The 12,315-nt window shown below is 36.6% G+C and overlaps 1 protein-coding gene across 1 annotated transcript in view; it reads left to right on the top strand.

Moving 5' to 3' along the window:
• Positions 1 to 11,448, top strand: part of gpc1b (glypican 1b) — a 59,412-nt gene extending 47,964 nt beyond the window's left edge. The window contains exons 4-9 of the mRNA XM_026207141.1: positions 4,460 to 4,625; positions 5,663 to 5,793; positions 5,952 to 6,068; positions 6,811 to 6,941; positions 7,149 to 7,324; positions 8,527 to 11,448. Coding sequence (XP_026062926.1) covers positions 4,460 to 4,625; positions 5,663 to 5,793; positions 5,952 to 6,068; positions 6,811 to 6,941; positions 7,149 to 7,324; positions 8,527 to 8,735 — 930 coding nt within the window. The 3' untranslated portion in view covers positions 8,736 to 11,448. The remainder of the gene's footprint in view (positions 1 to 4,459; positions 4,626 to 5,662; positions 5,794 to 5,951; positions 6,069 to 6,810; positions 6,942 to 7,148; positions 7,325 to 8,526) is intronic.
• Positions 11,449 to 12,315: the final 867 nt, after the last annotated feature.

Below are 12,315 nucleotides of genomic sequence, written 5' to 3'. Positions count from 1 at the left end.
TACAGAGACAATGCTACTGACTCAAAATTTGGGGGGGTGTGAAAAAAAAAGGTGGTGTGAAACCACATTCACAAACCATTTTACTTTCGGAAATTGGGATATGTCAGCATAGTAGAATGACTTCTGAAAGAAGATGTGACACTGAAGAATGGAGTAATGATGCTGAAAATTCAGCTTTGTCATCACAGGAATAAATTATAATATATTAAAAGAGAAAACCTTTATTTTAAATAATAATAACATTTCAAAATATATCTTGTTTGTACTGTATTTTGCAGCCATGGTGAGCATAAGTGCCAAGCAACTCAAGGAAGACAACTTGGTATCTCATAAGAAACAGTTGTTAACAACATTTGCCGCCCAGTGGAATACACTCAAACAACATACTTCCTTACTTTCCTTCCTTACTACCATACTTTCCATGCAAACAACATACTTCCTTAACCACTTTAGATAAACAGAGTCGACAGTAGCCTATTTAAGCTTAATTACGTCTAATTTAGTCTGGCCTTCTCTGAGCTACTTTTGGTTAGGGAGGTTTGGTCCAAGAATGTTTCATTTCTGTCCAAGAAAAATCTCCCAAAGGTTAATTTTGCGCTTGTATCCTGTTCTGATACTCTAGAGCCCTTGATCAGATTTGCTGTGGTCTGTTTGGTATGTTTTCCTGACACATATCCCAGCAGTTTCTTCTAATCATCAGGAATCAGGGATACGTGTGTAATCTGCTCCCTGCGGTCTCTGATTCGGGACTGAAATTAATAACGTGAGGCGATAAGATGGCAACAGATAAAAGGATTACATTAGACACGGTTCCTGACATTAACCTCTAGCTATCATAGCTTTAGCTAAACCGCTAATTCTATTAAGCGCTTTGTTTTGGGATTTCGGTGGCAAATAGATTCTGGCATATGTGCAATAGAGTCCTCATTAGGATGCAAAGACTGTATGGCAAATAAGATACAGGCCTAGAGATGCTGTGAGTGCTTGGTTTTGATAAACAGAGATATTTAACCTCACATGAAGGATGAGTTCATCTCACGTTGTTTTTTCTTTTCTTTTCTCCATCTGCCGTGTCTTTTTTAATCACTGCGATTAGAAAACTCCGTCTTTCTGCAAGTTTCAAACTAATTTCAAACACAAGTCCCTACTAGTTTTCGGAAACTATGACTCATTTCTGCAAATCTGGTTCCTTCAAACAGTTCCACAAACAACTCGGTTATTCTCATGTGTTCCAGTCCAGTCAAAACGAGATTAATGTCACATTAGGTCATGTTGTTGCTTACAGCACTTTACTTAGACATTAAATAAACATATTAAATATGGGACTCGACTAAAGCACTTATACTGTAGATCTCCCCTTGAAGTAAAGCAAAAATAAAATCGAATTGTTTGGCTAGCATTAATTAATAATATAGCTGTTAACAAATAAAGAGGAGGGATGCTGAAAGAAATGTCACCAAAGTATGCTTACATATTCTTGAAACCAGAAGTATGAAACATGACAGTGAAATAGGAAATATGAAATTTGATATGTGAAACATATATAATATGAACCATAAAAAATGGCACGATTAAGTGAACAAGCTCCAAATTCACTTTTGCATCTTCGTTATTTGGACATATTGACAGTTTTAGGTTAAATAGACAAATATTGAATAAATATGCCTATTGTAGCACTTTTAGAGTTACATAACCCATACAGACATTGATGCAGCTGCAAGAAAAATATATAATATTTGTGTCTTATGGATATAGTTCATTAGTTATGAGCAACTCTCCCTTGTTTAAATAAGCGATGATTTTGCGTAGTTATAAAGATCGGTCATATTGTCATATTTAGGCTGAAAATTGTATATATATATATATATATATATATATATATATATATATATATATATTAATATAAATAATATCGAATTGGCAAAATTTGGTAAGTGTTCAATGTTCATACCATGTTCAGTATGAAAGTCCAGACCAATTAATTGAGTGAAAGGTGAATTTGCTGATAAATATTGATATCTTGAGACGTTCCAGAACTGAAGTCCAAGAGGCTCCCAAACGTGGGTCCAGTGTCAAAACTGAGCCGTACACTGGGCAGCAAACTCTCTCCATCCTGATCTGATCTGATCCGATCTGATGAATCACAGATGCTCAGAGGCTTTGATGTGCCATATTATCCTCCCTCAACTTATTCTATCTCTACGCTTCCCTCTCTCACACTCTCTCTCTCTTCTTCTCTCCTCTCTTTCCCTCCTCCCCGGAGCTTCCTGTGCATCTTCACACATCCTTCTTCTCACATTCATTCTATTTGTCTATTCTCCGTATTTCTCTCACATCTTCTTCTCTGTTCTTCTTCTCTTCTCTCCTCATTAAAGAGGGCGTACTTGAGTCATACTTCGGGTAACAAGCACTGCCAGGTCTCCCTGAAGGGTTTTGTGTGTTTGTGTGTGTGGGAAGGAGTCTGATGCAAGTCTTTTCACCTCAGTGCTGTCCAGTTATTTATGTCTCAGCATGTGACAAACATTTCTTTCTCCCTTGATGCAGCTTTATTTTCACTTTAAAGTGAAGTATATGTGCATATTAATATCTAGAGTGACATGAATCTGCTAGCCATGTCATGTGGTGCGTTTATGACAGTTCAATAAACAAGAAGGTAACACTCAGTAACTGACACAATATTACCGTTTACATTCCGCCGATAAAGCAGAATTAAATATTTTTCTCCTACAGCAACATGAACACGTTGTAGCACTTAGGTCCTGAATGAAATGTTTGATTTGAACAAATCATGTAAATGAATGATTCAAACACTCACTCACTTAAATATTCAGTGGTTTGTTTTTGAATGAATCAGTGGGTTTGAACAAATCGTTTGAATTAATGATTCAATGGTTCACCTATAAAGATAGTCAGTTTTATATTCTTTGTGTGTTTGAACAAATCATTTTAGTCAATTATTTAATCACTCGCTTATAAAGTTAGTGGTTTGTTTCTGAATTAATCAGTGTTTGAACAAATCATTCAAGTCAATAGTTTACTCACTTATAAAGATAGTCAGTGGTTTGTTTATGAATGAATCAGTGTTTTATAACAAACTGTTTAAGTAAATGATTCAATAACTCACTTATAAAGCCAGTCTGGTGTATCGTTCTGCAATAAATCTGTGTTCTTGAGCTAATTGTTTAAATAGATGATTCAACAACTCACTCATAAAAACAGTCAATGATTTGTTTCTGAATAAAGCAGTACGTTTGAACAAATCGTTTGAGTGAATGATTCAATTCCTTGCTTATAAAGTCTGGTGTTTTGTTCTGCAATGAATCTGTGTTTTTGAATGAATCATCTGAGTAAACAATTCAATGACTTACTAATAAAGAGTTGTTTCTTTTCTGAGGGTTGAAACATTTTTTTTATATAACAATCATGTCCTGCATTGGAAATAAGATCTTTATTCTTACTTTTTTTTGGACACAACGGTTTTCAGCTTTCCCACAGTATCATGAGAACAAATGTACTAATATATGCTAATTCATCCTCGTCCACAAATCAGACGTTTTTAGTTTTCGTCCAGGTTCAATAATGGGCAGTAAAGTTTTCTTTTATCTAGTTGAATGCATATGACAGAACTGCAGCTCAGCATTAACTGCGCTGATGTCATCTGGGGTTACTTGTCTGATTCGATTTGAATTTAAAAGTACAATTTACAATGAAATGCAAATTTATTCACACCACTCCTTTATGTGCCAAAAAGACCCACCACTAAAAGTCCACAAAGATTCCTTCGCCTTCTGAACGAATCCCACTCGATAACAAAGGAATGCATGTGATTGCAAATGTTTCATCATCTGATTGCATTCAAAGTTTGGATTGAAGAATCTTAAGAACCGGTTACTTCACACGAGTCATTGCAATATACAGTTCAGCTGACATTCTTCTTTGTGAAAATGTGTCAAAGTTGCTTGTCACAGCTGTGACTGAATGTTTCATGCAGTCTAATGCAGTTAGGACAGAAAGAAATCAGGTAGGTTTACATAGAGTAATTCAAATGTCATGCTGTCTGCATTATTTATTTACATCTAAACAAAAACCAGTTTTGTTTCCAATATCCCTGAAATTAGATTCATTTAAACATACAAGCAAAAGTTATTGCATTACTTTTCCCTAAGAGGCCCTAAATTAATCCCATGTTTTTATATCAGAGCGGTGGAGGCTTCTGAATAAAAGGGAATATTGTGAAAGACATCTTCGATCTCATGGGGATTACTCCATGTAGAGAAGCATCATGAGTATTATGCAATTAGACCTTAGACCTCATGAGAAACTGTAGGAACTGACAAAGACTTATGTGCGGGATGTAATTATCACATTTTTATTACGTGTGACAAAACAGTTCACAGGCCATTGAGTCAGTACAAATATGCTTCAGATGTTCTCTAAATTCTTTGTCTCTGTTTTGCAGGTGTCTCTGAGCACTGAATGTGTGCGCGCCATAATGAAGATGACATACTGTCCTCACTGTAGCGGCGTGGCTTTTGCCAAGCCCTGCTCAAGCTACTGTAAGAATGTCATGAAGGGCTGCCTCGCCAATCAAGCAGATCTGGACTCAGAGTGGAGGAACTTGGCAGGTAGGCGGGGCCAAAATGGATCCTTTCCAGAAGTGAAAATGCCATTCTTTGTCTACAATCAGAAATGGATTTTTAGCATTTGATAATGTATATAAACCTTTAAAAACAGACCTGTTGTGACCTATGAGGTTGTTAAATATGCCTTTGTTGTAGCAATAACTTAACAAATTTAAATGAATAACTTTGTATTTTATTCAGCAATGTCACCATATAGGTTGTTTGTGCAAGCACCTTATAACGACCTATATTAAAGTTTTAAAGTTAAGCGCCCTCTAGCGGATGTAAAAATAATGACAGTATCGCGTTACGCCTGTCGTCATGAAATTACGTTTAATGTCATTACCAGTTAAAATGCACGTTTATTTAAATACAATGTGTGGGCTTTTTACACCGATCTCATAGCATTTCCTACATATTTTACTAGGTGGCTTCGAATCGCCACACCCCTAAACCTAACCCTCACAGAAATCATGCTAAATTATGATTTATTGAGCATATACATTTTCGTGCACGTCCGTTCCCTGGGATCGAACCCATGATAGCATGAATACATATCAAGGTATAACGCAATAATCCACCAACTGAACTACAAGAAACGTAAAGCAGTGTGCAAATAAAAGAGTACAAACATTTATATGAAAACAACCTTTTGGCGATAGGGGTGCAATTGTAGCATATGCTCTGATGGGTGGTATTTCAGGGATTTGGACAAACGACCTATACGAGCGTATTGGTTGGAGGACAGGTTGTGTTCTTTCCATCATTAAATCTGTTAAGTATACAGTCTTGCACCTGTGTCTGATTTACAAATATTTCTTTGCTTCAAATCGAATTTATAATGTAGCGATTCATCTCATATCACGATGGTTTTGTTCATGACTAAAAATGCTTTAACCAAGACTCTAAAAAATCTCCATGGGAAAAAATCAATGGAAAAAATGCTTCCGGAATCAATGCAATGGCAGTTTTGTACTCTATTAAACGGTAGACATTACAGCTTGTCACACAGTATATAAAGACTTTGTGTTTGTGTGTAGATGCTATGCTGGAGGTAGTTGACAAACTGAGCCGGCCTTACAGTGTGGATTCGGTGGTTCTGTCTCTGCCAAAACGCATTGCTGAAGCTATTCTCTACATGCAAGACAACCTCAACACGTTCAACAATAAGGTCAGTTCTGCACTTTAAACCTGTCTGAACAGACTTAAAGGGATATTTCACCCCAAAATCACCCTCATGTCATTCCAAAACCCCAAGACCTTCGTTCTTCTTCGAGGTTTGTGTAAACCTTGAGCTAGAATTAACCAGAACCATTTCTTGTTCTTCAGGTGTTTCAGGCATGTGGTTCTCCTGCTCAGAGCCCCAAAACTGAGGACCAGATCAAGCGAGGTAGAAACACAGCAGAAGAAGTGAGCGGCACCCCAGAAGCCCAACTGGAGAAAGTGGTGAGTGGGTCTGAATGGTGTATGGTTGTAGTTTTGCTTTACATCAGGCATCCTGTGGCAACCCAGCACAGGAACAAAATAGTTGATTATACAAAATGTATTTTGAACTCTGGTGTTTATTAACCCAGTAAAAACATACTGTACATATGAAATAATACTTTAAAAAATGTGTGATTTTTTTATGAGTATATTTACAGTATATACATATTTGATACAGCAGGCTTTTATGGCTAGTATGGCATAGGATAAAATGAAGCTCATACTTGAGGAGGAAAAAAACAAATTCATAAAAAAAATGCATTTAACAGCTCAAACTGAGTAATAATATGCAATTTGGTGCATTTGTTAAAATTTATATGGCTGAAAAGCTTGTAATGAAAATATATTAGATTGCCTTTTACTTGCTAAAAAGTATAACTGATCAGTCAAACGACAGAAGGTATGTAGCAGATTGTGTACAAAAGGTTTTTCAGCAAGGTTTTGATCATGCTGATAATTTAGAGGCCTAAATCAAATCAAATAAGACACAGTAGGCTTTATAGGGTTACTGTGAACTGAACAGGCTTAATGATATGCAAAATGATTCATGTCAACATATGCTGAGTATTAACATTTTGTAAATGCATAAACAACAGCTGAAGTGTTATTTATTTTATTATTTGTAATTATAAATATGTTTTCATCACTGTCTATGACCCTGTTTTTGAGATTACATTTTCCAATCCCATTTTCTTTCTCTCAGTTATCCGATGTGTCCAGAATGTTGAGGGATATCATGCAGTACTGGGTCCATTTGCCCAGAAAACTGTGTGTGGATCGCGAGTCTGGACCGAGCGAAGCAGACACATGTTGGAATGGAATGAGTGTGGACAGGTAAATGCACATAAACAGCTCAATCAACCGCAGTTTTAATAGAAACACAATTCACATTCATGTACAGTGGCGACAAGATTATTTTAGAGAAACTGCATTGTACAAAATCTGCGGCTTTTCAAAAGTGGGGGAACGTTTATAACGCTTGTCAGTGACAAATCTGACACAGATCACATGCATCTTTCTTGTTGTGTTGTATTCTGTCAGGTATCTGCCAGAAGTGATGGGAGATGGACTGGCCAGTCAGATCAATAATCCTGAGGTGGAAATTGATATTACCAAACCAGACATGGCTGTACGCAAACAGATCATGCAGCTTAAGATAATGATCAACCGACTGAAGTATGCCGTCAATGGAAATGATGTCGACTTCCAGGATACCAGTAAGTACAGTATACACATACTGTAAACTATACTGTTAAATGTGGAGCTTTTATTCAGCAACAAATAGCGTAGTCATGGTGTTAGAAAATATTTTTGTTTTAAATTACAGCTGTTCTTTTTTACTTTGAAAGAATCCTTAAAAAAATGTATCACGGTTTCCAAAATAATAATAATAATAAGCATCACAAAATATTATTTATTTACTGTATTTTGATCAAATCACATTCAAAATTCATATAACTTTTAAAAATTGTACTTACCATATTTTTCGGACTATAAGTCGCACCTGAGTATCAGTCGCATCAGTGCAAAAATACGCCATGATGAGGAAAAAAACATATATAAGTTGCACTGGACTATAAGTCGCATTTATTTAGAACCAAGAACCAAGAGAAAACATTACCATCTACAGCCGCGAGAGGGCGCTCTATGTTTATTAGGGGTAGACTACAGGAGCACTGAGCAGCATAGAGCGCCCTCTGACTGCTGTAGACGGTAAGATTTTCTCTTGGTTCATTTCTCTCAGTTCATGTCAAATTAATTTTGATAAATAAGTCGCACCTGACTATAAGTCGCAGGACCAGCAAAATTATGAAAAAAGTGCGACTTATAGTCCGGAAAATACGGTTCCCCAAACTTTTGAATGGCAGTGCATAAGAAAGTTGTTGTGGATTTCATTGTAGAAAATTAAACATTTAACATATAACATTTAAACCATTAAAATGATTCCTTTTTATTTATATAATCAAAATAATATACAAATGAATAATATTAACATTTAGCAGTATTATCTAGCACAAAATAAAATGAAGATGGGTGGAATGAAAGATGAGAAGAGGGTGAGAGCATCAATATTAAACAGTTAATCTTAAACCAATACACCCCCCCCCCCCCGTCCCAAAAAATTTTTATTTAACAGAATTGTAAACACAGTTATAAATAACTGCTTATTTTGCTATAGCCACAGTAACTGAAATTATTTAGCAAATTGATTTTCGAACTGAATGAACTGATGAATGAACTATAATTAGTCAGATTCAAAACTAATAAAAACAAATCTACTGTCAGGCTACAAAAACGGAAGTTACTTTAAGTTTGTTACTCTTCAGCCCTGGAATGTAGCTTCGGCATTACTGTGGAACATTCCTGAACTCTGTCGCACTTCAGCTCATGAATCTCCTTGTTGTGTTCCCATCTTAAGGTGATGATATCAGCGGTTCAGGAAGTGGAATGTGCGCCGATGATCAGTGTTCCCGCAATCCACGTTTAATGGCCCCAAACACGGACAAGCCCATTGTATACGCCTATCCGTCAGAGAACAAGAAGGTGGTGAACGGAAGAAGCAGCCAGAACCTTCCATGCGTCAGCCTCTACCTTCTCTCTTTGGTCACAGTCTTGTTTAGGCGATAATCGGCAGGCAATTCCACCAACTGGGACTGAGGACAGGACTGGGTTGGGTTGTGGAGGGGCGGGGTTAGTCACATTGCCAAAACAAACATGCAAACATCAACAGAATCCGGCGAATGCATCACTTTTTTTTTGTCTTGAATAAGAACACCATGGAATATTCTTAGATCTGTGTACTTTTTTGTCTCTTATTTGATATATGACACCCCTAGAGCTGTCTGTGGTGGAAAAGGTCTCTGAGAATGCGCCAATCTGTAACAATATCTATATGAAAATGCACCCCAACAAACAAAACATGCTTGTTTTCCTTATTCAAAAAATCATTTTAGATGATATTTATTTATTAATTAAGACCCATAAAGATAAGACATCTCTGGCCGCTCAAGCCTGAGAATGTCCTTCAACACTTGTTCAAAGTGAACAAAACATCGTAAAGAACCATGTGTTCTTATCTTTGTTTTAAAGCTTTTCTAATCGTGAAAACAAGCTTTACTCAGTCTTGTTTCATGAAGACCAGCGGTCACTCTGTCTCTCTCTCTCTCGTTCATTGTACTAGTTTCTGCACTCCGCTTTGCAAATGGGTTTCAGGGGCCATTTTAAAGAAAACACAACATGTATTTACTCTGGATGTAAATAAACGTGTACTAACCACAGTCACATTTTCAATATAGCCTTGAGGACCCTCAACAGCACTAGAGCAATATTTGGGATGAAACGTTAATGCACCAGCAACGAGAAAGAGACGGGCGCGTTTTCCGTGGAACAGATATGTAATGACCGTCATCTCAGAAAGGGATTTTACACATGGAAAAGACAAGCCGGAGAATGAAAGACTTGAAACCGGAGGGATGTGGAGGGGTTTCTGGACATTGTTAATTTGATATTGATTCAAACCACATAGAGATGTGTGTGTGGGTTATGTGTGAGTGCACTTCAGAGAAAACGTTGCTTTGTAAGTACTCACTATACACATATACACGTGTACTCAATACATGCTGCATCCACGTCAAATCTGATTAGTTCAGTGAGTCACTAATGTGTGTCTCAGATATTTCCCAGCCCCACACCCTGCCCTTCATTAGCAGACAAGTTGGGTTGTGTATGGTACGCACACAATGTTGATGTGAAAACGTGTTGCGCAAACGTTTGCGTAACCTTTTACCAATGAAAGTCTGTCAGTTTTAGGTAAGAATTGCACTCTATGCAAGTATGTAAAGGCAAATAATGTATGCATAATATGCATACTAATATTTTTGCGTCAATGTAACGATAGCACACCTATAAACTGTTACCATCAAATGTTTGCGTTACTGAATCGAATGTTGTTGTTGTTAAGGTACTGTAGCTATAGCTATAAACATGTTGACCATTGGACTAACTTAGCTTGCTAAGCTAAACAGCATGCATCCTCCTATACTTGTGTTGGATTATGAAATACACTTAATTACCAACAACCCCATGACCTTACACAGGAAAAGCGGTTTGGAGAATAAATGGAAGGTTGAAATAATACATACTAATACATTTTTGCGTTAATGTAATAGTAGCACATCTTAGTACTCAAGGAGGCGATAGAGTTATCATCATAAGTTTTCATCATTGAATCTAATGCCGTTGTTGTTAAACTATAAATGTGTTGACCGTTGGACTAGCTAACTTGAACTAGCTTGCTAAACTAAATTCACTTCAAACTATTAAAACACCATGACAATATGACAAATGTTTGCTAAAACTTCCTTAATACCCACAATAATGCACCTTTCACACTTATGTTACGTTATAATCACTGAAGCTAATTTCCAGCATTCCCGTGACCCTACAGAGGATACAATGGTTTGGAGAATGGATGAATTTGGGCTAATTTCATAACGCAATGTAAAATCAAGCATAGCTAGAAGCATTTGTGTTCTCGTACTTGCATAGAGTTCAGGCCTAGTCAGAATGAAGGTTTTTTTTTTTTAAACAAGCCTGAAAAGAGCTTAATTTTTGGCTCTTTTAATGAGCTTTGCGTTTGTGGAGGTTACAGGAAGTGATGTAACTGATTAAGGTTGCCATTGGCTTTGCAGGGAAAGTGCTGCAGTTTCGGTCAACATGTGGCATACAGATTTGACCGGCTCATTGAGATGGAGAGCAAAACCCCCTCCCTTCAAGTTTAGAAATGCTGCACTCTGCATGACGCACGCGGCCATGTCCGCATGACTACATCACATGATCAGGGGTCAATAACAGAGAAATATCCCACAGGCGGTGTTATGGATTGTTTGTTGATCGATTGGATCAGATGTGGTTGAAAAAATGGACCCGTGGCACAATTCACTAACTATCTGTAGAGTGATCTGACCTGAAATCAATCTTAACTGTCTTTAGCATGTTTGTTAAATCATTGACAGTTAGTAGTCTGACCCCAGGTCAGCTAAACAGTCCCACATCTAGATGTGATGGCATAATTGTGGCACTGCCACTCACTCTTTACAGATGAATATGGCTGATATTGTCAAAATGTGCTGAGGTGAAAAAATGAAATTGCATTCTGGTATATACTTTATTTTTGTTTGTTTGTTAAAAAAAATAATAACGGGGAGTTTGTGTTTAAGGTTGAAAGTAGTACATTTTGAAGAGACTGAGGAAATTATCTGTCCATTGTTGTTGTCTGTTCTTTAAAAAGAAAGAGAAAAACCCTTGTGTCAATTATATAGATCAAAAGATTTTGAAAATATCTGTGTCACGTTCATTTTTTTTCACATGCACACACTTATAACACTCACACGAGTGAAGATACCCAAGTGCTTTGTATCTTTCTATAAAATATATTTTCTGAAATTGGCCTGATTTTGAAGATAATAACTGGACCCAGGTTTCATATATATATAAGATAATATAATAATAATCTCAAGGGTTAATAACAAGGAAATACTACAGACACACACACACACACAACCTAATTTTTATAACATATGTGCATGTTATATACAAACGCACCTTAATGGAAATGTAAAAATGTTGAATTTGGAAAACATTGAATAAATGCTTGATATGATTACACATGCATACACAACCAATAACTTGAAAGTACCCCCCCCCCCCAATTATACATAATCACCTGCTAGCGATCTAATGCTTCAAATGTACAAACTACTTATTTTCATTATCATTCAACAAAAATGATTACAAAACAACCCAAAGCATTATCATCAACGTCACTATATTCTAGCTCTGTGTGGAGGGGAACTACAGAGATCACCTGACAATTTTAACAGATAATTCAATTTAAATTGATGCTTTAGCAGGCGCTTTCATCCAAAGCAACTTATATTCAGGCTAACATTTTTTACCTATGATCTGTTCCCTGGGAATCGAACCCACAACCTTTTACTGCTGCTAACAATGCTCTACCACTGAGCCACAGGAACACATATTATTAACATAATATTTTAATAAACAACTCTTTTGTAAAGAGCCACAGATCTAGCAGATATTTTCACTGCAATGTGCCCTTATTATGAAACTGTATGTGACTGTCTTGACTATAAACAGTCCTGTTAGACCGAAATGTAAGACCAAAACTACTTCTTTCAGCACATTT

The sequence above is a fragment of the Carassius auratus genome, chromosome 27 (assembly GCF_003368295.1).
Source record: "Carassius auratus strain Wakin chromosome 27, ASM336829v1, whole genome shotgun sequence".
Lineage (NCBI taxonomy): Eukaryota > Metazoa > Chordata > Actinopteri > Cypriniformes > Cyprinidae > Carassius > Carassius auratus.
The sequence above is the reverse complement of the archived record's forward strand: the minus strand, read 5'-3'. Positions and strand labels throughout refer to the sequence as shown.